Source organism: Phoca vitulina, unplaced genomic scaffold (genome assembly GCF_004348235.1).
Source record: "Phoca vitulina isolate PV1807 unplaced genomic scaffold, GSC_HSeal_1.0 scaffold73, whole genome shotgun sequence".
NCBI lineage: Eukaryota > Metazoa > Chordata > Mammalia > Carnivora > Phocidae > Phoca > Phoca vitulina.
Genome location: NW_022589776.1, coordinates 2650338 through 2676965, shown reverse-complemented (window position 1 = coordinate 2676965; position 26628 = coordinate 2650338). Strand labels below are relative to the sequence as shown.

General features: G+C 38.5%; 1 protein-coding gene across 2 annotated transcripts in view; it reads right to left on the bottom strand.

Annotated features, from left to right (window-relative positions):
- Positions 1-26628, bottom strand: part of RABGAP1L (RAB GTPase activating protein 1 like) — a 782624-nt gene that overhangs the window by 204464 nt on the left and 551532 nt on the right. For both annotated transcript variants that reach the window (XM_032393375.1, XM_032393374.1), the window contains exon 18: positions 1235-1276. In XM_032393375.1, the coding sequence (XP_032249266.1) occupies positions 1235-1276 (42 nt within the window). The remainder of the gene's footprint in view (positions 1-1234; positions 1277-26628) is intronic.

Here is a 26628-nt window from a genome sequence, read left to right as displayed (position 1 = left end):
TACTATTTTACTGAAAATATTTTAAATATCTTCCTAATTTCCAAAATAACTTTGGTATAAGAATTGTTCATATCTAAACTCCAAATGATTTAATGTTACAATTTAAAGTACAATTTATGAACTTCACAAAAAACAAATGTTTAACAGAATAAGAGGTGAGGAGTACACCCCACTTCTTGATGTACATAGGACCCACAGTATGTCATGTCTTGGTTTGGGATCAAGGTATTTACGTACGGAAGCTCTCCTAAAATACCAAGCGGCACTCTGAAGACATCAAGTCATTATCTTTTGGGAAATTTGGAAGAATGATGGGGAATCTAGAAAGTGAGTTACCTTGTGAATACAACAGTAGTCACAATAATGATAGCTAACATTTATTAGGCAATAACATTTTCTAGACACTATGTTAAGTACTTTTTATGTATCATCGTATTGAACTCTTACAACAATCCCATAAATTAGTTTCTATTATTATCTCAAAACTCAGGGTCTGAGCACTTAGACTAATTTGCCAAGGTCACACACCAGAGCTGAAATTAGAACCAAATCTGTCTGAGCCCAGAGTCTGCAATTTTAACAACTATGTTTTACTGGGTAAGGGTGAGCCTGCATTTTTTTAATAAATATAGGCAATTATCACCTTCAGTAACAATGTCCTCTCTTACTGAAGGACAAAAACTGACTGATTGGGTTACTTTCACCAACTTTGCAGCAAATGTCTTGCTATTACCACACTGTTAAAGCTCCATTGATATGTTGATATAAAATTCAACAAGGTAATTGTAATTGAATTCTAAAGTGTCTTGTAAATTTCTAGCTCTCAAAGAAGTGCAAATTGAAATGTAGCAGTTTCTTTTTTAGTCAGTATATTATAAAAGCTTTCTAATAATTCAATTCTATGTTTAGGTACCTCTAGGGATGTTATTGTGGTAAGAAGTATTTTAAGAAAAAGGCTGGCATCGTTTTGACAGAAAACAGGTTTTAACTTTTTCTCTTACATCACCCAACTCGTATGAATGAAAACAACTTTATATGTTCCTGGAAGGAGCACTGTGATAGCAAAATTAAATAGATTATAAGAAAAGTAAAGAAGCAAACTCTAAATAAACAAAAACAACAAAGGATGGGAGGAGAATCAGAGTTCCTCACCGAAGTCTTTGTGTTCAAGAATCTAGAATGAGTCAAAGGCTAATCTGAATTATGCCCAATTTAAAGATAAAAACAGACTTACCTTTAGGAGAGCCAAGGCTACATGAAAGATTATATTCAAACCCTGAAATAGAAAAAGGATCCAAATCAATACTGCCACATCTATCATTATTTTATTAAGTATTTCCCCATACATCTTTTTTTTTTTTTTAAGATTTTATTTATTTGCGAGAGAGAGAATGAGAGACAGAGAGCATGAGAGGGAGGAGGGTCAGAGGGAGAAGCGGACTCCCTGCCGAGCAGGGAGCCCGATGTGGGACTCGATCCCGGGACTCCAGATCATGACCTGAGCCGAAGGCAGTCGCTTAACCAACTGAGCCACCCAGGCGCCCCAATTTCCCCATACATCTTTAATAAAATCCCTGGTTGCTTTCATCTTCACATATGGTAATAATTAAATCATGAGATTTTTTTTTTTTTGAAAGGTATTTTCCTTCTCTGAGAGGCTTACTGCAAATTTTTGATGCTACTTAATGTTCACATAAAATTGTTGTTTTTACAATAAATTATTTCCCCTCAATCCTTCAATAAATTATTCAATAAACTATTCTTCCTTCAATTTCTGAATTATCTTCATGGGTCTAAGGCTTGTGAAAGTCAAGTTTTTTGATCAAGATGGCAGTGATGCAGAAGTCTAAAATTATTAATTGAAATTCCCAAGTCCCAGTATGTACATCTTGGTTAAATGGCCAGCAATAGACAAAACAAAACAAAACAGTGTTGCTAATAACTGGGATAGATTGTGTGAGGGGAGTTGTAAGCATCACACTGGATTTCCACTACTGTTCTTTTGCTTTCAAGTAGTATTTGTACAACTAGAGGTATAATTAGGGGCTGTGTGCCAGACTTCCTTTTCCTTTTTTTTCTCTCTGAAAACCAAAGCGGTATCTCTTTAGGAATAAACAAATAGCTTGTTAAGAAGATATAGTGGAACTGAATTTTGAGCTCTGAGTTCAGCCCAGTGAATCTGAAGAGCTGTTGAAATGTTAAATTCAAAATATAGGAAATCTTAAATGCTTAAGATGACAGAATCAGAAACAAAGTTGCCATGAAATATGCTGTTTCCTTGCCACGCAAGTCATCATACATGAGAAGAAAGATCTTTCAAGTATGAGTTGACATCTCCCATATGTCCAGGGTCTATATATGTGCCCTCTCCATCTCAGTCACAAATACAGTCTATCTGCCTTGCCTTTTGGATACGGAGTTGTATTATGTAAAAAACTTCTAATAAACCATCTTTTTCCTGTCTCCAAAATCAGAAGTGAGGATTAAGACTAGGTACTCAGAGTGAATTCCTATTAAAATTTGCTGATCTTTCACAGTCAACTACCTAAAATATGATCTAATGGTAGAAGGCATGAATGATAAACACAATATATTTGGTTGGAGGTTTGGGGTTTACTCAATTAATTCTTTAAGAAACCAAAAGCAGCAGGAAGTATAACAAGGCCAAGAGACAAAACCAAATCAACACAGTTCATCACCACACCACGCAATGAGTCTGGACTGGTTTTGATCACAATTTACCAATTAGAAAAAAAAAAGATTATTGTAGATCAAAAAACTTGGGTTACAATTAAACAAAATTTTCTTTCCTTTTTTTTTTTTTTGAAGATTTCATTTTTAAGTAATCTCTACACTCAATGTGGGGCTTGAACCTACAACCCTGAGATCAAGAGTGGCAAGTTCCACTGACTGAGCGAGGCAGGTGCCCCCAAAATTTGCTTTCCTCATCCACTAGCTGCTGCCCACTGCCCACTGCTGCCCAAACCTGCAGTCTAAACCTGCTGCCCTGCCTGATGCCCCTCCACCCCACGTCACAGCTGCTTGGCAATGGTGAATTGTTACAACCTGGATGTTTATCAACCTGCCATTATGACTAAGTCCACAATGTCTCTGGATCTTGTTTTTCTAGTCACTGCTTAAAATGTAAGCTCCTCTAGTCTCCAATTCTCTAATCCTTATTATGCTCTGGTCCTTTCTCCTAAGTCAGTCTTCCACCCCACTTCTCCCTCCTAAATCCCTTCAGGGTGCGTGTTGGAAACTCCACTCCATGTTCAACCAACTCTGCTATATTCTCAATCTCTTTGCTTTCACAGGAATAGTGAAATCTCACTGGTTCTCATAACAACATCTATTGTGATTCCCATTTTTCAGAATGTGAACTTGACTAGCCTAAGGTCATATACGTATTTAGTAGAAGGCTAGGATCCTCCAAGCCTTTAATGTCTAGTTTAAGGGAATTTCCACCACTCATACTGGTGTAATATACATAGTAAGTGCTTATTTGAGGACAAAATGATTAAACTATACTAGCTATCCCAAAATTTATGAGATTTATTCTTTTCCCTGTGGACCCAACTAGACCAATTTATAGAGTCATCATCAAATTACAGTAAGAAACCCTTTTCTTCAATTATCTCAAAGTCAGACTATTGAACAAGTGAGCTATGAAAAACACCAAGAATTTAAAAATTAAAAAAAAAAATTAAAGACCTCTAAATAACCAAAATAGCTCTAACACCACAAAAATTTATTCAAATTTTAATTCCATATGCACTTCAAATTACTTTGGTGATATGATTTTATAGTTTATAGATATCAAAAGTAGCAAAGTAAAAGACAAAGTGTGTGGTAGATGGGATTAGAGACAGCCTATAGAGATAGTTGTCAGAATTAAAATATTAGATCTGACAGCAATAGAAGATAACACTTTCCTAAAAACTATAAAACACATAGTTGTCTGGGCCCATTTAGTGGGGCCAATAATCCTTCTGTAGTTTACATTAGCTCATAATGATAATTCTGCAGTGTTAATGTTTCCATCATGTTCAAAATATTGTGCTTAAGGAGGAAGTACAGCATGTGTAATAAATAAAAAGTAGATAATTTTTAGTTTGGGAAGCTAAAGAGATAGCTTTCAGTTACCAGAAGCAATTTATATATGTAACCTCTTTAAACCATTTCAGAGTAATAAGGTATTACTGCATCTGCTTACTGAAGCTCTGGACATTATCCATGAAAATAAAGAAAAGACTTCACAAGCCTTAAACTGAAATAGGAAAGTGTTGCCAGACTATGCAAACAAGATACTTCAGACCTCTAAGTTGTTGGAAATCAGGAAAAACTTGCTATTTTACCAAGTTCTTTATTTCACTAGAAAATGTATCCTGATTTCTTAAGAGGAGAGTAAAGAAGGCAACCTTAGTTGGATATTTTCTTTGAAATAAGACTTATTCTCATTTGGAAATATAATTAGAGGTATCATTAAATTATGGAAACCTTCCACAGGCCAACATTTGGTCAGTTTAAAAGTGCAGCACCACACACAGGTTGGTTTTAAGATGACAATGTCAATGTCAGCTTCGGTCCTCAGCCTTCTAGCCAACAATGAAGTGAATTATTAGGGAACAACACTTCACTCTTCCAAGTTACCATGAACTAAATCCTCTATTGTTACTTTATTGTCCATCCATTCTTACATGATCTAACCTTTGACTAACTGAATTGAAATATATTTATTGAAATACATTTTTTTTAAAGACTTTATTTATTTATTTGAGAGAGAGAGAGCACAAGAGGGGGGAGCAGGAGAGGGAGAAGCAGACTCCCCGCTGAGCAGGGAGCCCGATGCGGGACTCCAGGATCATGACCTGAGCCGAAGGCAGTCTCTTTAACCAACTGAGCCACCCAGGCGCCCCTACTGAAATACATTTTTTAAAGATTTATTTATTTGAGAGAGAGAGCCCGCGTGAGCGAGGCCGTAGGGGCAGAGGGGGAGGGAGAGATTCTTAAGCAGACTCCGCACTGTGTGGAGCCCAACACGGGGCTCGATCCCATGACCCTAAGATCATGACCTGAGCTGAAACCAAGAATCAGATGCTTAACCAACTGTGCCACCCAGGTTCCCCTGTTGAAATATATTTTAAAAAGAAAAAGGTGTCATTTTCAGGATGCCTCCCCTTTTCAGGAATATGTAATCTGTAGCAATTTGTTGGGTACTGAGGGGTAAACAAGCGTTCCTAATAGGACTCAAAGAGTAAAACATTTGGAGAACTATTAAGAATAAAAATAACAATATATTGTTATGGCTACTTATTATTAATGGTACAAGGTCTAACTCCAAGTGCAAGATAATAAATAAGAGCCAACATCCACTGAATACTTCCTATGTGCCAAGAGCTGTAATCACAATGAAAATATGCCCTTATTTAATCCCACAATCCTAAATTCCATTTTAATTCCATCCAAATTAAGACTTAGTCAAAGTAAATTTCCCAAGGTGACACAGCTACTAAGTGGATTTTAAACTATGCAGTGCAATTCTAGAAGTCATTCTCTTAACCACCAAGTTAGAGAAGATAGCCCAATGAAGAAGTGAATGAATGAATAAATCCCTTAGTTGGGGTTATTTAATGTGTCCTCTAATTCCTAAAGGATTAAAGTGATTCCTTCCATTTAAAGTAAATTTTGAATGCAGAGGGTAGAAAGATAACAAATAGGTGACTTCTACCCAAACCAAATCTTATTATTTGCCCCATATCAAAAACACTCACAAAACGCAGCTGACTGCTTGCAGGATGTGAGGCCATACAAACCCAGCACGCTGTGGCAAGAAAGGGTCACCACCTTCCGCCAGTGACAACAGACTGAGATCAGTCTTGTGTGCATGAAGAAGTGGCTCCTTAACTGATTGGGAAGCTGCCGTTTCAAAATTCAATCATAGCCTGGCAAAATCTTCACTTTGAAGAACACCTACAAGTAATTGCCCCAAATTAAATAATTGCTCCAAAGTGCAGATCGCTGTGTTCCCGGGTAGGCCAACAATCGAGCACCCACAATCCTGCATGAAGAAAGGCTGACAGCAGAGCACTCACTGAAACAAAGACACTGAACATTTGGCTCTGATGAGCAGGCAATTGTGGGCTCCGAGGGGGCTGACAGATTGTGTGAGAAGCTGTCAGGAGCTACGCTGACAGCGCCGAGAGCAAACGCTGAAGAGGAAGTGCCAAACAGTGCCAAGTGCGCATCAGCGCCTGGGTCCTTAGGGATCAAAACAAAAGGGAAATAAATAGTATGTGGAAATGGAAATCCTAACAACAAGGCAGTGAGAAATGATCAAACCAGAACTGGCCAAGGTAAATGGAGCAGGCCCATAGACAAACATAGCTAAAGCTAGAGGGAATGTGTGCTGCCCTTTCTGACCCGACCAACATGGCATCTACCATCCCAGGAAGGGGTAATGATTAAATGAAATAGCATATAAAAAGCATATCAAAGGAATTGAGCACTTGGTAAGTATTCAATAAATGCTAGCATATATTATTAGGTTTGCATATTTATTGCTTATCATATTCTTTTTTTTGAGGGGGGAGGGGCAGAAGCAGAGGGAGAGGGGAGAGGGAATCTCAAGCAGGCTCCACACCCAGTGCGGAGCCTGAGGAGGGCTCGATCTCACAATCCTGAGCCAAAATCAAAAGTCCGATGCTTGGGGCACCTGGGTGGCTCAGTCGGTTGAGTGACTGGCTCTTGATTTCAGCTCAGGTCATGATCTCAGAGTCCTGGCACTGAGACCCTTGTCAGGCTCCGTGCTCAGCGTGGAATATGCTTGAGGATTCTCTCTTCCTCTCCCTCTGCCCCTCTTCCCACTCATGCTCTCTCTTTCCCTCAAATAAATAAATAATAAAGTTTAAAAAATGGAAAAAAAAAAAAAAAAAGAGTCGGGTGCTTAACTAAGCCACCCAGGCGTCCCTTTATATTTTTCACTTAATTCTCTCAATAACTTCATGGCATATGTGTCACTGCCACCATTTTAGAGATGAGGAAACTGAGGCCCAGAGACATCACTCTGTTAGTAAATGGGAAAGCCAGGTCTAGAACTGATGTCTGTCAGACAAAACAAACAAAAAACAAAAACAAAACAAAAAACAACTCCATAGCTTTTTCACTAATCCCACCTCTACTGCAATGAGACTTTGGTTAGCTATCTGTGATGAATTAAGGATGGTCATATTTCTTTGACACTTCTCCCATTGAGAGGTAGGATCTTTGTCCTCTCCTCTTGAATCTGGGCAGACTAGGCTTCTGCTTTGACCAATAGAATATGGTAGAAGTGAAGTTATGCCCATATTCTGGGCCCAACCCTTAAGAGTACAAGTTTCCATGCCCCATCTCCTATAGTGCTCCCTCTGGAAGGCCAGCCACCATGTAAGTACAGTTATACTTAGACCCCATGCTCTAAGAAGCCAAACAGAAAGGAAATGCCCTTCAGGACAAGATGCCATCCATAAGTAACACAGGCCAGGGGTCACCCAGGTGCCAGATACGTGAATGAAGTCATCCTGAAAGTGAATCCTCCACCCTCAGGTGCCCCAGTTGCTACGATGTGGATCAGAGATAGACCACACAGCTGAATCCTTCTGAAATTCCTGACTTAGGAAATTGTGAATAAAATAAATGGCTGTTTTAATTTTTAAAAACCTTTCATTTTGAAATAATTTCAGATTTAGAAAAAATTTGCAAAAGTAGAGCCAAGAATTTCTGCATACCTTTAACTCGGCTTCATCAAATGTTAACATCTTACATAACTACAGAACAACTATCAAAACCAAGAAAATAGTGCTCAAATTTGGTCAAATGTCCCACTAATGTCCTTTTCTGGTCCAGGATCCAATCCTGGATCATATATTACATTATGTTGTCACGTCTCCTTAGTCTTCTTTCATCTACAACAGATAGCAGATGAAAGCCTTTGTCTAATAAACTTGATACTTTTGAGAAGTACAGGAGAGTTATTTTGTAGAACATCCCTCAATTTGATGTGTCTGATGTTTCCTTATGATTAAGCCTAGATTATGTATTCTTGGCATAATAACACAGAATCATTGTTGTGTCAGGGCATCGTATCAGGAGGCTGCATAGTACGTTTCACTCCAAAATCACTGTTTTAAAGCCGCTCAGGTTTCGTACAGCTTCTGATGCACATCAGGTAATCAGAACAGAATGAATCCCTTTGGGCTCCTCTTTGGGTAAGATAAATTTCTTACTTCTGTGATCTGAAAAATAATGCATTTTTCCATGGAAAGAAGATAGTGACAGATAATTACTATGCAAATATAAAGAAATACTGGCTGCTTTTAAACATTGAGGTCTAATTGCAAGCCTAGTGTAACATGTTAGCCAAAACGTATTTTACTTTATTCTCATTCTCATATTGTAAGCTCTTTAAAAATTCCATCTTTTAGGTTGACTAAATAATGGAGTTTGATGGAGTACTCAGCAAAATGATGTATTTTAGGTTTGGGTTTTGTTTCTGGATGCCCACTAGAGGTCAGGATTGCAGCACTGAAAACCAAGCAGAAGCTTAAAAAATTTCAGGAGCTTTGCATATAAATTCATTTAAGTCCTAATGTTTTAAAACCCTTACGGCTAAGTCCTCCTTTATGTCTACTACCCATTTACTAATATATATAAAATATAACAAAACTTGCACCATTCCAACCTTCCCTTTCCCCCAATTTTATTATATGTTTTTCATTTTTATTATAGATACATTTGTTAGTTTTTTCATGAGTAGGAGTTCAAGAATGTGAAGGGACAGATATAACCTATGAATGCATCTATCTAGTTGCAGGTGGGTTTTTTTTTTTAAATCTTTGCTTGACTTACATTTGTTTGTATAAGTGAAGTACTAAATAAAGGTATATCTACAAAGTCTGATTCCTTAATCATGAGTGGCCCTGGGAAAAATACTTAGTGGTTCGTGAAAACTGAATTTAATAACCTTTTAGAAACAAAGGAGACGGGCGCCTGGGTGGCTCAGTCGTTAAGTGTCTGCCTTCAGCTCAGGTCATGATGCCAGGGTCCTGGGATCGAGCCCTGTATCAGGCTCCCTGCTCAGCGGGAAGCCTGCTTCTCCCTTCCCACTCCCCCTGCTTGCGTTCACTCTCTCACTGTATCTCTCTCTGTCAAATAAATAAATAAAAATATTTTTTTAAAAAAAGAAACAAAGGAGATACAATAAGAGAAATAAGTCAGATTCCAGGTTTTCACAAATATTTATCAAATCTGTGTGCCAGGCATTCTGAAGACTACCTAGTATATACAATCACTTGTATGTTTCCATGATGTGTAAGTCATTTCTCCACCAAGGGAACTTCCAGACTAGGATTAGAGATAAAAATATAAGTAGGTAACACATTACTCCTGGCTAACAAAGGAGAGGTGTGACCTGGAAAGCACTTCATAGTTCCTATGAAGGTGCCTTATTGGTGATGAACACTGGCAATCACCCTTCTGTTCTCAATCCCCTTATGTCACAATGAGCCTTAGATTATACTGTCTTCCAGCTACTGTCGTCAATCAACCACCCCAGGCTATGGGGATGTTTTTGATGCCCTTCTTAAAGACAAAGACTTCTACCAATTCCTAACTACCAGCTTCTCTTGATCCTCCCTTTCCTCCAATCTCCTGCTAGAGTTTCTATTGACCCAATTCACCCAAAAGCCAGAAGGTACCGGAGCCTTGTTATTAGAGTTTTATACCTATACTTTTTAAAAATTTTTGTTTATTTTTTAAAAATATTTATTTATTTATTTATTTGAGAGAAAGAGAGAGAGAGAGAATGAGCAGGGGGTAGAGGGAGAGGGAGAAGCAGGCTCCCCACCATGCTGGGAGCCTGATGTGGGGCTCGATCCCAGGACTCCGGGATCATGACCTGAGCCATAAGCCACCCAGGTGCCCCTTTATACTCTTTTTAAAAAATAATAAAAATGATCTTTAAAAATCCCCAAATACCTTAATCTAAATTCAACAAATATTTATAGAACACCAACTATGTGTTCAACATGGCATGGAGGGGTTCTGAAAAATTTAAAGAAATATATATATATATATTTTAAAGATTTTATTTATTCATTCGAGACACAGAGATACAGAGAGAGAGAGAGAGAACGAGCGGGGGAGAGGCAGAGGGAGAAGCAGGATCCCCACTGAGCCAGGAGCCAGACGCAGGGCTCGATCCCAGGACCCTGGGATCATGACCCAAGCCGAAGGCAGACGCTTAACCATCTGAGCCACCCAGGTGCCCCAGAGAAATACATTTTTTAAAAATCAATACAATTGGGGAGGCAAGTCACATGCAAGGGTTAGAGAATAGAGCAGTATTTGGTTACAGTGTGTCAAGTTATTTTGTTGGGACTCCTCGTGATTACACACCTGCAGAAAAATGCAACAGGCAATCAAAATGTTCAGCAATAACTTGAGTAAGAGCAGTGTGAAGTCTTCTTTGGAACTTGACCTAATTACAATTGAACTAAAACAAGACGACGATGACAACTAGGGTTTTCCCTTTGCAATGCTAAATCCAGGGACTTGTTGGCGGTACCCACTCCCCACAAACCCCACCCTTCTTAGTGATCTCAGAGCTGTGGGGAAATGAAAACTAGGTTCTTCTCAAGGAACTCCCCCATATTAGATCATGCCCTGAGTCTCTGGACCTTACTATATGTTTTCTCTACTTAGAACATTCCTCTCTCCTTACTTAGATATTCCTCTCTTTCTCTAGGTCTGAGTTTCGATGCTAATTCCTCTGAGGTTTTCTTGGTGTTCCATGACTGTGTTAGGTACCCCTTATCAGGGCTCTTTAAAAGCACCCCGGACTCTCCATATCACAGCACTCACCCACTGCTTTGTAACCAGTCTCTATTTACCGGTGTCTATTTCCCTGTAAGTTACATGAGGGCAGAACCCTGCCTATGTCTTTACTGGTGTATTTCCATCACTCAGGACACTACCTGCAACAGAGTAGGTGCTCAGTATTAGTTGAATGAATAGATGAAATGAATAGGATTGTTGGGATCAAGGAAACAGAGCTTTAATGAGAATGAAAAATCATGAAATGATGGGGTGCCTGGGTGGCTCAGTCGGTTAAGTGTCTGACTCTTGGTTTCGGCTCAGGTCATGATCTCAGGGTCCTGGGATGGAGCCCTGCATCGGGCTCTGTGCTCAGTGGGGAGTCTGCTTGAGATTCTCTCTCTCCTTCTCCCTCTGTCCTTTCTCCCCATTCTCTCTCCAATAAATAAATCTTTAAAAAAAAAATCATGAAATGTTCCTCAAACCAGATTTTTCTATAATTTCTTGATATAAACTGCATACTTTTTTTGTTTGTTAAGCCTCATTTTCAGGTTATTTGGAGAAATACACAAATTATGTTCAGTTCTTTCTTAAATATGAACAGTGAGCTCCTGAACAGTAACATTAAAATTCAGACATGTTATCTTTCATCTTCTTCTATCCCACTCTGAAAATGGGGGTAAAATGCATCAGGGTGATGTGCTCAGGAAAAGAAAACCAATCACACATTTATCACTGTCTTTGCAGATAAGCAGAAGCTGATATTTTAAGCACTCCCAAAGCCGAATCATGGAGGAGAAAACCCGAAAACAACTCAAGAACTTGCAGTCAAGAACACAGTTGAGAGGATTTAAAAGCCTCAACATATTGTATGTAATTTGCTTGGTGATGAGTCAGTGAAAGGCAGCAATTAGACTAACACACCAGGGAATGCTCTGGATCATCAACTCTTACCCCATCCAAGGATTAAGTCCTGAGGTTTGTGTCAGGTGGGGAACCATTAATGAGTGTATTCATCTTTGGTAGCCCTTTCTCTTTCTTCTGTCCTCACTCAGTAGATGGGTAAATGTTAGTGAAGCTTAAACACTAGGGACAATAGGAGCATAAGTAATACAGGAGGAAAGCACTGTAAGAGAGTTGGTTTTTGTTTTGTTTTGTTTTGTTTTAGAGAGGGAGGGGGATGTGGGGCAAAGGGAGAGGGAGAGAGTCTCAAGCAGGTTCTGCACTCAGGGCAGAGCCCAACTCGGGACTCAATCTCACAACCCTGAGATCCTGACCTGAACCGAAATCAAGAGTCGGATGCTTAACCGACTGAGCCAGCCAGGAGCCCCTGAAAGAGAGTTTGAAAAGTTAAATCAGGTAAACAGCTCCACAGTTGCCTGCCATGTCTCTCTGAAGGTATGAGAAGGATGTCACTAATTTCAGAAACTCACAACTTTTTGGTTAATCACCAGATGGGATTTTTTCTTTTTCTCCACCTCCTGCCCCCCTGCCACTTAGAGCCACTAGCAGCCTGGTCTGAATAAAAAATGCAGTGGAAACTTTAAGAATTAGGATGATTTATGCTGAAGACAGCCAAGGAGCCCCCGCTTCTTTCTGTCTCAGAGGTAGGTGTCGCCTCTTTCTGCCAAGAGCTACATGGGACTTAGCACCAACTAGCCAGACCATTTCACAGGTAGCTATACATGGTAAATCTTAACTGCAACCATCTTTATAGCACTTCATTGCAAAGAACTTCTGAGCACACTGTGTAATTCACCGTCGCAATATCTGTCAGGTATAGAAGTTGATATCAATACCTCCATTTTACAAAAAACCCTCAAATATGCTAGGTGATTTATCTGAATTCACAGCATTCGGACTGGAATGACAAGTTTCCTGATTCTAACCCAGTTCTTTTACCATTGGCTGAGTAGTTCACAACTGTGGCTATTTATTAGAATCACCTGGGGTGCTTTTATAACACACTGATGAAGGAGTTCCACCTCAGATCAAATAAATAAAAATTTCTCAGGGGTCCAGCTTGGCCGCTTGTATTTTTAAAAACTCCCCAGGAGTCTCTAATACGGATCCAGACTGAGAACTGAGAATTACCTAAAGTTTGCAATCCAACTGCACATTAGAATCACCTGGGAAGTTTTGATAACACCTCGAAGTCTAATTTAATTGGTCTGGGTGGGGCCAGGTGATTATAATATGCAGCTAAGTGTGAGAATCACTGTACAATGCCTCTAACAAACGCACCTTAAAATTCTTTAACTTAAAGTCCTCTTACAGGCCAAGATGTCCATCGACAGATGAATGGATAAAGAAGATGTGGTATATATACCCAATGGAATATTATGCAGCCATCAAAAGGAATGAAATCTTGCCATTTGCAACAACGTGGATGGAACTAGAGGGTATTATGCTGAGCGAAATAACTCAATCAGAGAAAGACATGTATCATATGACCTCACTGATATGAGGAATTTTTAATCTCAGGAAACAAACTGAGGGTTGCTGGAGTGGTGGGGGGGGAGGGATGGGATGGCTGGGTGATGGACATTGGGGAGGGTATGTGCTATGGTGAGCGCTGTGAATTGTGTAAGACTGATGAATCACAGACCTGTACCTCTGAAACAAATAATACATTATATGTTAAAAAAAAAAAAAAAGAAGAAGATAGCAGGAAGGGAAGAATGAAGGGGAGGAAATCGGAGGGGGAGACGAACCATGAGAGACGATGGACTCTGAGAAACAAACTGAGTGTTCTGGAGGGGAGGGGGGTGGGGGGATGGGTTAGCCCGGTGATGGGTATTAAAGAGGGCACGTTCTGCATGGAGCACTGGGTGTTATATGCAAACAATGAATCATGGAACACTACATCAAAAACTAATGATGTAATGTATGGTGATTAACATAACATAATAAAAAAAAAAGTCCTCTTACAGATATCTCATAATATTTAAAATGTTTCTAAAGGTCACCTGTGCCAAGGTTTTAAAGTCAAACATCAAAGCTAAATGTCATTAAAAATAATGTGAATTGTGCTGTAATTGTATGCTCAATTAACTAAAAGTTATGGAATCTAGATGAAAATAATGATGATGATAATAGTAAAAGTGACTAATATGTTTTTAAGAAATAAGACTGATATTGTGCTCAGTTTCATCTTTTTAGAAACTGTGGTTAGACAAATGAAGATGTTAAAGAATCTCTCTGGAATCTATTAATGCTGATCATACATTATTTTTTTAAAAAAGTAGACCACATTCAATTCTCTATTGAATACCCCTTTCAAGTGTATTCATATAGGTCATAACCTACCAAGAAAAGATAGTTGATGTTTCTCTACAGTAGTAAATCAATATATCATATTTTATGTGAATTATGCATAAAATTTTAGCAAGTACTTGAAATTATCATATTATATTTATGAATTAAAAAATGAATACATAATGATGCAATCATAAAATGATAGCTAAAAGCATGAAAGTTGGGATGCACTGCAGGCTAGCCTATATACCCCCATCAGATCATTTGTCAGCAGAAAAAAAAATATAGAGTGGTCACTTGGAAAGTTGTTGAAAATATGTTACTTGTATCAAACTTCACCAATGTCTTCAGGGACATATGTATGTCTGTATGTATATGTGTATATATTTGTATACAGCTGGTATTCTATTTTAAAAGGAAACCATAAAATTGGCTATTTAAAAATCTACAGGAAATACAAGGAAATGAGTTAAGCTCTATAAAAATGTAAAGAACTGAAAGTGATAAAATTTGGCAGATTAACGATGAGAAAAGAACAGCATATAATGAAAGCCAAGCAACAGAATATCAAGTTAGCAGATTAATTTTATGAAATGGGTCATAAAAGAGATTTCAGAGAAAATAAGCTATCAATAATATTTCCTTAAATAATTTCACTGAAAATCAGTATTTGCTCATCAATCACAAATGTGTCCTCAAATTTTAACATAAATACACATTACTTGCTTGACCAGAAATCACATTCCTTACAAGAAGCGACAACAGTATACATGCTTTCAAAAATAGTAATAATTTTAACAGCAATCTGAAAATTTAATCCTTAAACAGAAAATGTTTATAAAACAGAAACGACAAATTTTTTAAGTGTAACAAAATATTCTGGTGAGCAATTAATTTTCCTTGAATACTAAAAACAGTTGTAAATTGAAAAAAGTCCTATTTTCTATAGCTTTATGATGTGTCTACACAGCATTTTTGCACAGCAATCACAGTAACTTAGAATATACTTTTCTTACTTTCACTTTTCCATTCACATATCAGGGATACGTAAAACCTACAACTCTGACCAGGGAGTCATCACAATTATCCACTTTTTTAGAAAGCAAAAAGAAAATGAGTTTCCAGTCTATTTTTTTTTTAAGATTTTATTTATTTTATTTTATTTTATTTATTTTATTTTTTTTAAAGATTTTATTTATTTGATAGAAACAGCGAGAGAGGGAACACAAGCAGGGGGAGTGAGAGAGGGGGAAGCAGGCTGTCCGCTGAGCAGGGAGCCCTATGCGGGGCTCGATCCCAGGACCCTGGGATCATGACCTGAGCCGAAGGCAGACGCTTAACGACTGAGCCACCCAGGCGCCCCAAGATTTTATTTATTTTAGCAAGACAGAAGTGCGCACATGCGCACCCTCAAGTGGGGGGAGGGGCAGAGGGAGCGGGAGAGAGAGAGAAAGAGAGAGAATCCCAAGCCGACTCCCCGCTGAGCGAGGAGCCCCATCTCATAACCCTGAGATCATGACCTGAGTGGAAATCAAGAGTCAGGTTCAACCGACTGAGCTACGCAGGTGTCCTTCCAGTCTATTTTCTTTTCTTTTTTTTTTTTTAAAGATTTTATTTATTTATTTGACAGAGAGAGACACAGCGAGAGAGGGAACACAAGTAGGGGGAGTGGGAGAGGGAGAAGCAGGCTTCCTGCGGAGCAGGGAGCCCGACGTGGGACTCGATCCCAGGACTCTGGGATCATGACCTGAGCCGAAGGCAGATGCCTAACGACTGAGCCACCCAGGTGCCCCCCTCCAGTCTGTTTTCAAGAAAGTACTATTATTTATGTAGTAAACCATCTTGTGTTAGCAATGAGCTATCATGGAACAAAATACCCAGGACTTCAGGTACATGAAGTACATTTAGTCTTTTGACTGCTTTAGAATATTATTCAGCTCACTCAAAATATGTTAAGCTGTGAAACGGATGGGAGAGCTTGTTCCTTTATTAGGAGCTGACCAAGAAAAAGTATCCACCTAAAGCAGGCAGATAATTAAATCACTCCTTAATGAAAGCTTTCTTCCAAGAAATCCTGGCCTTACATCAAGAAATTATACTGGAAATCACAATTCTACCTCCCATAGTGAGGAGGAGATGTCCTCACTTAAGAAAAGATGGAAGAATTAGTTCAGCTAATTTGATCTGAGATCTACTAAATGACAAAACAAAAAACCCAAGTTAAAAGTGAGAGCTATGACAAAGCAAAGAGACCTAATTAACACAAGACACTATAGCAACAGGAAAATACAGAAGTTGCTGCAAATATTCTATAATTCTAAGGAAAAACTCTAGAAGCCCTGGGAAATTCATTCCTATTTAAACATAGTAAATTAAGCCTACTATTAAACAATCTGGAAATTCACTGTAGAAATTCATTAATAATATAAACCAAAAAGTTTCAGAGTGGGGTTAGAATATCTGTACCGCAGTTCTATTTCTGCTACTGACTGGCTTAGGTAAATGTCTCAACCTCCGGGAGTAAGATTCCTAAGTAATAAAACAGAGAGCACCAGTTAAGAATAACGAAGAAGGGTTTGATAAAAGCTCACTTCCTGGGTCTTATTCTGGAAGATTCTGAGTCAGCAAGTCCAGGATGGGCATGAATATCTATTATATATTTTAGCACCCTCCAGCTCCTTCCATTGCAGTTGCTGGGGTGTAAGTCACTGGTAAAATGTCTTTGTGATTATTTCCTGAAGGCTTCCTGTCTCTCTAATTGGGACTTAATTTCCCATGCTCCTTGCATCAGGGACCCCATTTCCTTCCTTTAGATGCTCAAATGACCAGGAAAGAAGTTCAGCTTGAGGTAATCACCTCCTGAAACTCTCTGTGATTAAGGGTCTCCTGACTCCCATGCCCCTCAAAGGAGATATACTAATGTCCATTTATGTTCTGACCGTTCTCTATCTACATTTCTTCTATTAAGATTATTGCTACCCCATCCCTCCCACCCCCCACCACTCCAGCAACCCTCAGTTTGTTTCCTGAGATTAAGGGATGGGGTGGCTGGGTGATAGACACTGGGGGGGGGTATGGGCTATGGTGAGCGCTGTGAATTGTGTAAGACTGTTGAATCACAGACCTGTACCTCCGAAACAAATACATTTTTTGTTTAAAAAAAAAAAAAAAAAAGGAAGCTAGCAGGAGGGGAAGAATGAAGGGGGGAAAATTGGATGGGGAGATGAACCATGAGAGACTATGGCCTCCGAAAAACAAACTGAGGGTTCTAGAGGGGAGGGGGGTGGGAGGATGGGTTAGCCTGGTGATGGGTATTAAAGAGGGCACGTACTGAATGGAGCACTGGTTGTTATACACAAACAATGAACCATGGAACACTACATCAAAAACTAATGATGTAATGTATGGTGATTAACATGACATAAAAAAAAAGATTATTGCTACGTTCACTTCATGGTACTTAGTTGTTTATGCATATTCATTTTCCCCACGAGATGGGAAACCTTCCAGGCCAGGGACCACGTTTTACTGCTCTTGATAACTTCACAGCCAATCTAGAGCTGGGCATAATATAAGCACTTAATAATTTTTTATTAATTTAGTTGAGTTGATCCTATTATCTAGGTGATTGGAAATTGGGAAGCTTTCTATCCAAGGGAGGATAATCCATGCTTGATGTTTATTTTTTAATTTTTATTTTTTTAAAGATTTTATTTATTTATTTGACAGAGTCCTAGCGAGAGAGGTAACACAAGCAGAGGGAGTGAAAGAGGGAGAAGCAGGCTTTTCACTGAGCAGGGAGCCCGATGTGGGGCTCGATCCCAGGACCCAGGGACCATGACCTGAGCTGAAGGCAGACGCTTAACGACTGAGCCACCCAGGCGCCCCCATGCTTGATGTTTATAAATGAAATGAGAAGGGTTATAAAAGAACAAAATACTACTTTTCCAAATTAAATGAACTTTCTTTCTTCCCACTTTTTAAAAAAAGACTAAAAGACATATATGATCCAAAGTCATCTGAAGAATTAGTATGAAAGGTACAAGAATTTAAAAGCATACAAGAATTTTAAAGCATACAAAAAAAGCTACAATAATTCTACTTAATTGAACAGCATGAACAGATGTCAACCATGATTGGTTTCTAGCATAGGTTGACTTATGGTGTAAAGAGAGGTCTTGGCATGTGTCCTCAGTTGCAAAGAAGGAGTTCTATAATCCAATAGTCAAAAGGCTGAGCATAAAGATAGCTTTGATATTAGTTCATCTCATCTTGTGCCTCATTTATAATAAATGACATTTGACTTTCTCCTAAGACCAAGTTTTTGTCTCCTAATTGAGTTCTGGTTCTGAATTCTTACCTTTATCTAAGTTGCTGTCCTGAGAGCCTGCTCAATTCGCTAGGCTTTTTTAAGACAGGTTTTTTTTTTTTTTTTTTTTTATTTTACTGTTTACTGTCTTATTTTACTGTTGCCGTACCCTGTTTAGAAATAAGATCCTGCTTCCAAATTCTATCCCTCTGGCTGGGGCTTGAAAGCTTTACTGGACCTACCTTGCATTCTGAATACTACCATCTTCTGAGATCCCGAGAGTCATGCTCGGTGTTCCAGCGAGGAGCTACTGCTTCTTTCCACATACTAACATTTACTACTGAAGGCCAACACCTGTACTAGGAGATACGAAGATAAACCACAGTCCTGCCCTTGAACATTACATGCTCTAAACACGTGAAAAGATTCTTCTACCTGACTGGCCACTACTTTAAAGTCCCCCTTTGCAGGATTCTCCATATTTTGTCTAATGTTGGGTGACACAGCATTCAGTCTTTGATCCTCCTCTATTGACTCTCGCTTTCTAGGTGACCCTATCAAGTCCTGTGGCTTTAAATACATACTACATGTTGATCACTCCCAAATCAACATCTTCAGCCTCACTATCTCGTTTGAACTCCAGACTCATATATCCCACTACCTCAAGATCAGATGTCCATACAAGAATCTCAGCCATGTCTAAATCTGAAATCTTTATTTTCCCCCACAAACCTGCTCTTCCTCCAATCTTTGCCACCTCAGTTAACATGGAAACTTCATTCTTCTAGTTGCTCAAGCAAAAAGCCTTAGAGGCATCTTCTTTCGCACAATCCATGACCAGTCCACCAGCAGAAATCTTGTAGGATATACTTGCAAAATATATCCAAAACTCAACCTCCTCGTCTTCCTACTCCTACCTCTTGGACTTCCATGGTCTATTCTCCACACAGCATCCAGTGTGACCCCTCAAATCATTTCTTTGCTCATTCTTGTTTTTTTTTTTTCTTTTAACTAAATAGCTTCATGAGGTCATAAACCTGGACTGACTAATTTCCCCACTGTCTAGAACAGCGTTTGGCCCATAGTAATGCTAAATAGTTGTCAATTGAATGAAAGTGCAACAAAAGAGGTATGTACATGGCAAAGGGGGAGCCCCAAAGTAGAAAGATTAGTCCTTCTTGGGTAAGCTGGGGAAGGCGTCACAAAGCAGTGGATGATTGAACAAGATTTTGAAGAATAAACACAAAATGGTCACGTTAAAAGTGTTGAGAGGAAAGCTGTGCAAACCAACAGCCTGGCATCTGTAAAGGCAGAGAGCAGGAAAGAAGCGTGGTGCGCTTGGGAGCAGCATGTGATCTGGAGGGGCTGAGGCAGAAAGCGCATGTGAGCAAGGACAAGGACTGAAGCTGGAGGAGGTTTTCTTTGACTCTTGCAACTATGAGTATCTTGGTCCACACTATTATCAGTTCTAGAGATACCTGGGCAGCAAAAATACACAGAAGGCAGAGGAGGGTGTGTGTGTGTGTGGGGGGGGGGGGTTATGAGACAGATTCGAGACAGCTTTCCTAGGTCTGAATTGACCTTTCACCTCCTATTGACTGTATGACTCAGAGCAATTACTTAAACTCTCTCTGCCTCAGTTTCTTCATAAATAGCACCTCCCTCACAAGGCTTGAGATTGAGTTAGTATATGCAAAGCACTCACAAAAAATGCCAGGTATACACATAAGCACTCTATGTCTGAGCACATTATTATGGCAAAGTCCTCAAAACTGAACTTCCTAGAAGTTTTATAAGGAACTTTAGTTATTCAAGATCTCAAGAAATTTGCTACATATTTTGATAAAAGTTGACCTATATATTTCTTCTATAGCTTCTCAAAAAAATTCTTTTTCCTAATCAACCTGATCATATCAAAGACAAGGAAAAAGGTCACAGAAAATGGAAGTAGCTAGTACTTGAGGAAAAAAAAAAACCAAAGGATTAATAACCTTTAAAAGCTGATAGAGAAGAGGTGTTTATAGTTTCTGCTTCTAGAAAATGATGGAAGCTGACTAATTTAGTCTTTGGCATTTGTTCCTTAATCGTTAGCTGGAGTTTTAAAAAGTTACTTCAAAAAAACAGAGCTTAGTTGTGCTGACAATGTAGGAAGTTTGCTATGGACAGGCCGCCTTGCCTCTCTACCAGTCACATCAGACAGATTTGTGCAGATCCCTGAGCTAGACAGGATCTCTGGAGGTGCATCCACTCAGGCCTGGAGATGTCAAATCCCAGCCACAGGAAACAGACACTGATAATAACCAGAGAATCTGAGGAAGATAACCAGGAAGCCAAATATTCCTCCTGTTCCAATGTTTACTGGCTTCACTGTGTGGATCTGCCTTACATCTAACTGCTGTTCCTTTTGCTATAGTATAAACTTACTTCCTTTTGTTCTATCCTCAAAGGAAATGGGGAACACCTGGTCACAATTTTTCTATGTCATCGAAGATACTTTTGAAGGTACCCTTTCCAAGGTTAAATAGTCTTAATTCCTTTAATCTATCCTCATTTTTACTAATTATAAATTCTTTTGTTGTTCACCTGTGAATTCTTTTCGAGGCCTTCATAAATCTCCTAATACAAAATAAAACTAGATAGTATGCTGAAGAATTGGGAATTACCTTATCCTGAGTATTAAATTTAAGCCCTCATCCTAAACTGCCTACTCCTTCTTTGGGCTTTAGATAAGCCATGGGTCTAACAACCTTTCCTGTCTTACTTATACAAGTCATCTTCTTTTATTTTTTTTTAACGTTTTTATTTATTTAAGTAATCTCAACACCCAATGTAGGGCTCCAACTCACAACCCCCAAGATCAAGAGCGGCATGCTCTTCCAACTGAGCCAGCCAGGCGCCCCAGTCCTCTTCTTTTAAATAAGGGGTATTGGCTTGAACTACCTGTTGGGCAATTTCCAAGTGTAACAATCCATGATTTTTATGATTTAAATATAATAGAAATACTTGATTTTTCTGGTTTCAAATTAAGAACGGACTGGATAGATTCACAGAGACATGGCTACCTTCAAGTTCTAGTCCACCAGAAGGTGTAACAAGGAAGACACCGACATTACCAGGGCAGAGTCTGGAAACCAAGGCTTGTTTACAGAATATGCACATAGAACCTAGCCTTTTTAGGACTGGAGGAGTTTCCAGGCATCTTGCAAACTTAAAGGAGGGTGAGCTTATGACTAAAGGTAAAGATGGATGCCAGGAATGGTACGGAAAAGAAAATTCCAAGTTGAAGATCTAGGGTATAGAGGTTTTTGTTTTGTTTTGCTTTGTTTTCTGGACTGGAAAAAAAATATTTGTCAAAAAGCATTCTCATCTATTTTTCACAAATGTTGACAAATTTGGAAAATTAAAAATCTTGAAAAAGTTACCAAAGTAGAAATTCCTTCTCTAGACATCTTAAACAACAGGATAAACATTAATTTTAGAGGGATATCTAAATGTCTGCAAACAGAATGACAGAGAAACCTGTCTATGTAATTCCTAGTGGCCCTCACGAGCTTTTAATAGTTTCAGGGCAATATTTCTGAGGACAGTGAGCTATACTAGGTAAAGAAGGACGTCCTTAGGGCTACCTCAGGGAAGGTAGGCAAGAAGGGCAGTGTTGTTCTTTCACTTAAGATTGAATTTGGAAAAGGGGTTCTGTCCATTGAATTTCTCTCTAGGGCATAATTTTGACTTTTGTAATCAAATTCGTATGTCCCCAAGCCAAATTTATTTTATGCCTGTTTTAATTTCCTTTAGGACTCTGAAATTGTGTAACTGGGCCAGATGACCCCTCAAGTAAAATCAAAGGCATTCCTTCTCAGAGAATATGTGGACAGACACTACATCCTGGTGAACCCACACGGTACACTGGAAATGTGAGTATTCAGGTTTAAATACAATCAACCAGTATAGAGAAAAATCCAAACATGAAGAGAAAAGCACTGCATAGGGAACGCACCAAAAAAGTCTTATTTGAATCAAGTAATTGCTTTAAAATTTACATTGAATTATTGGAACTAATTTGTTTAGCTTTTCATTTTTTAATGCTGTAAAAATTTAAAGACAATATAAAGGGAAATCGATGGGTAACAAATTACAGATAGAAATAAAAGTTGTAGTTGAATTTGGAATTGGTTCTAGTTAAGTATTTGAAGGTTATAGTGTGTGGAGGTTACAGAGCTTGGGCAATAAATGACTGGCTCTTGAATATAATTCTCTAAACAATGTTACTGCTGACAGTAAAGAATAAGAAATTAGTCTGCAATGTCTTCTGGTGAGAGACTCTGGATTCCTTTTCTCCTCTAAAACAGAATGCAGTTCTGATGATTGGCATGTGAGATTAACTGTGTGAAAAGTAAAACCAGAATCTTCACTAGCTGTCTGTTGTTGTTGTTGCTGTTGTTGTTTAACTGTTGTTCTCTAAAGCATTGCTATAGAACATGCGCTCTGTGGAGGCCGTATCAGCATCACCTAAGAGTGAGCTGGATGTGCAGACTCTCAGGTTCTCCATCCCAGAACCATGAACTGGCCTTTACGTAGGATCACCAAGTGATTTAAATGCATATTAAAATTTGAGACCCACTTGCTAAGGTTCCTTCCAGTTCAAAGAGTTTACGATTATATAATAATAAAATCTGACTCCTGACAAAGATGTCTTTGAAATAAGGTAAAAAGGAAACTCACTTGAACCTGAACATGGTATCATTTTAATGAAAGGAAAGGACTGTACCAGGCATATGACAAGTATGGTCTCATTTAATCCTCACAACAATCCTAAGAAACGGATATTATTATCTTCTTTTTACAGAGGACAAAACAGAGGTACTAAGAAGTGAGATGATTTGCCGAGCCTCTGCAGCCTGTAAGCCCCAGAGCCTGGTTGGGAAACCAAGTCTTTCTCACTCCAAATCCTATGCTGCTTCTATATCAATGACCAGCAGAGGGATTTCAAAAAAGATGCCCAGTGTAGTCACAAAAAACCAAGTGAGACTCAAACGACCAGCAAATGTTTACTGATTACTTACTCTGGACTGAGAACTGAGCTACTCTAAGTAAAAAGGTAAAATATGTGAGCAAAAAGCCAAGAATAAAATGAGTGAAAATTTTGTGATTCATGCAAATACTAAAGACAACCCAGATTTTAAAAATGATTTTACATAAAAGATAAGCAAATCAACACAGGTCTGTCTCAAACAGGCCACACTTTTGCATTTTTCCATTTCATCTATTTTTGCATTTTTCACATTACAGATCTATTCTGTCTAGTGGTTCAAAATATAATCTACTTCCCACAAACAGCAGATGGCGCCATGTATCAGGGAAAGAATGACAAAAAAAAATCAAAAGATCAAGCTGTCAAAATTGGTATCTTTTTGAAAATGACTCAAATTTTCTAATTAGCTTTCTAATAGTGATAATTTAAAAGACTTCATTTTAAAAATTCACTTTAGATGAAGAAGCTACTTTTTTTTTAAAGATTTTATTTATTTATTTGACAGAGAGAAACACAGCGAGAGAGGGAACACAAGCAGGGGGAATGGGAGAGGGAGAAGCAGGCTTCCCACTGAGCAGGGAGCCTGCTGCGGGGCTTGATCCCATGACCCTGGGACCATGACCTGAGCCGAAGGCAGAGGCTTAACGACTGAGCCACCCAGGCGCCCCCAGAAGCTACTTTTAATTCAGCTTTGCTGACCAAAAACTGTGAGGAAATAAAAGAAAGCTATCTTAATTTATAAGTCTGCTGCAAATAAATTTATAAACAAAGCTTATTAATTGAGATAGTAACCTCTATTAATCTTAACATAACTCCTAACATGAAAACTCCAACCCAGGAAAGATTTCTGGAAGAAGAAAATTCAAAGGGGAAATTCAAAGTGCCAAACTGTTAAATAAACAAGTCAACATACAAATTAAGGACCATAAAATAATTATATCTTCAAAACTGATTTCAATCAATAATGATAATATATGGTACTGTCAACTACAGCTCAAGCAGAAGTAAATGTTTTGCCACCAAACCACATCACATTTCTGTTTTTTGACTCCAAACACTCCCAGGCACTGTCCCAGAATACAGTCAGACAGAGCAGGGAAGCTACATGTAAATACCGTTAGCGTAAGTGAGCCCTTCCGTTCTCTGATAAAGCAAGCCAGCAAGCAAACAGAAAGGACTTCAGAAGCTACTGCATTCTTGGAAACATAAAGCACCTGGACTAGCTTTCTACAGAGAGAAGAGAGATTCCATAGACATAACTTCCATAAAAGTTACAGAAGGAAAATGAAAGGTTAAAAGACAGAAATAAAAGGTAAAGTGATATAAAAGGCTATATGTTATTGATGCTTCTAATGTATAAGTCTAAATTCCACTAAATCTCTTTTTCCAAACAGAAAGCTTGTGGGGGAAAAGAGAAGAGATCATGTTTTCAGAAGAAGAAGAAGAAAAAGAAGAAAAAAAAACTCTTCAAAATTTTTCCTGCAATATATTTCTCTTTCTCAACCTTTAAACTATACATGTAGTACTTTCTACAAGAACAGTGTTTTCAGAAGAGGCAATGTTTTCACACTGTCCCAGTCAAGTATTTTTTCTGGGTAAAATACAGTAATAATACTTAAGAGTTTAACTTACAGTTAGCTTTGACCTTCAATTATACAAGTTCATTTTAGGTCCAAACAATAAATAAAGGAAAAAAGAAAATCCACTTAACAAGATGCTTTTTTGCCCTAGGTAGGCACTCTTTTCCAATTCAGTCCTATTCTACCCTCATCTTTTCTCACTGAGCTGTCAAAATCTTTCGAAGAACTCCCCCCAGTGCTTAACAACCATGGCCCATATTCTGAAATACGAATTCATCTACCACCCTTCATCCTCTGCTGACACTTTCAACTAGCCACCATCAGCTCTTCTGTGGGCAGGAGTCCTTAACTGGTCTCCCTGATTTCCTTATCCCCCTTCAATGCATTTACAACAGCCATAATCATCTCTCAAACATTTAAATCAGACCACGCAATTCCATGTTTAAAGATCATCAGTAGCTTCTTGCAATCACTTGGAATGAAATCCCATGTCCTCCTCAATATGGCTGCCACGCCCTGGTATTATTTGGGTCCACCTACCTCTTGGCCAACTGTTCTCTGTGTTCTAGAAGTTTTGGCTTTCTTTTAGTTCCTCCCACCCAAAAGTCTTACACATGCACTACTTCCATCACCCCCTTAAATGGGAATTCTCCTACTCATCTCTCAGATCTCAGCTCTAAATGTCACTTACTCAGAGAGACCATTCTTGAAACCTTAATCTAAAATAGGTTTACTTATTACAAAATCTTGTGGCAGCTTGAACTTTCCCTTCCTAGCATTATAATGTAAAATCATGTTTTTGTATTTATTTATTATCTGTCTACCCATAAGCCTATTAGCTCCATGGATACAAAGACAATGCCTATTCAATTAATCATGAGATCTGTCAGGTCTGGCTCAGTGTCAGGACATATTAGGTGTTCGATATTTATTAAATAAATGAGTGATTGGATGAATGAGTAAGACATTCCCTTGAGTGAGTATCACTGGTTTCCTAGATGTTGAATTGATGAGCTATTAGTTATTATTTTTCTAGAGACAAAAGACAAAGCCTCACTTTGGAATAACTCGGAAGCATATTCTGACCCATTTTTGGCTTGCCTGGAAGCCTAACAGCTATATGTACTAGTCTGTCTCATATTCATATCTGGAATTAGACAGTCATCCACTTTTCACTCCTTTTCAATGACTCTGAAAATAAATTACTTATTAGGAGTCCTTTCAGAGTCCATATAAACATTTAATAACCTTACCTTTAAAAATCTAGTTATCCTGCCTACAATGCAAAACATTAACTACTGTGTTCTATAAATTCTTTTTTCCCCAAGTATAAGAAACAACTTCAAAGAAAAGGCTATAAAAAAAAAATCTAATCTAAAAATTTTACATACACTGTATAATGTGTTCCCTCCCCCATAATTCCACAAAAATGTAGAACTGTTAGACAATCTGGCATTATACCACAGACTTTTAAATGTATACTCACTGCAAAAGAGAAAGGCACATGTGATAGAGGACAGACGCGGAAGCCACAATCCAGAACATTAGCAGAGATTCTGAATGTTTCTCATTAAATATATGTCAATTGATATTACACAACT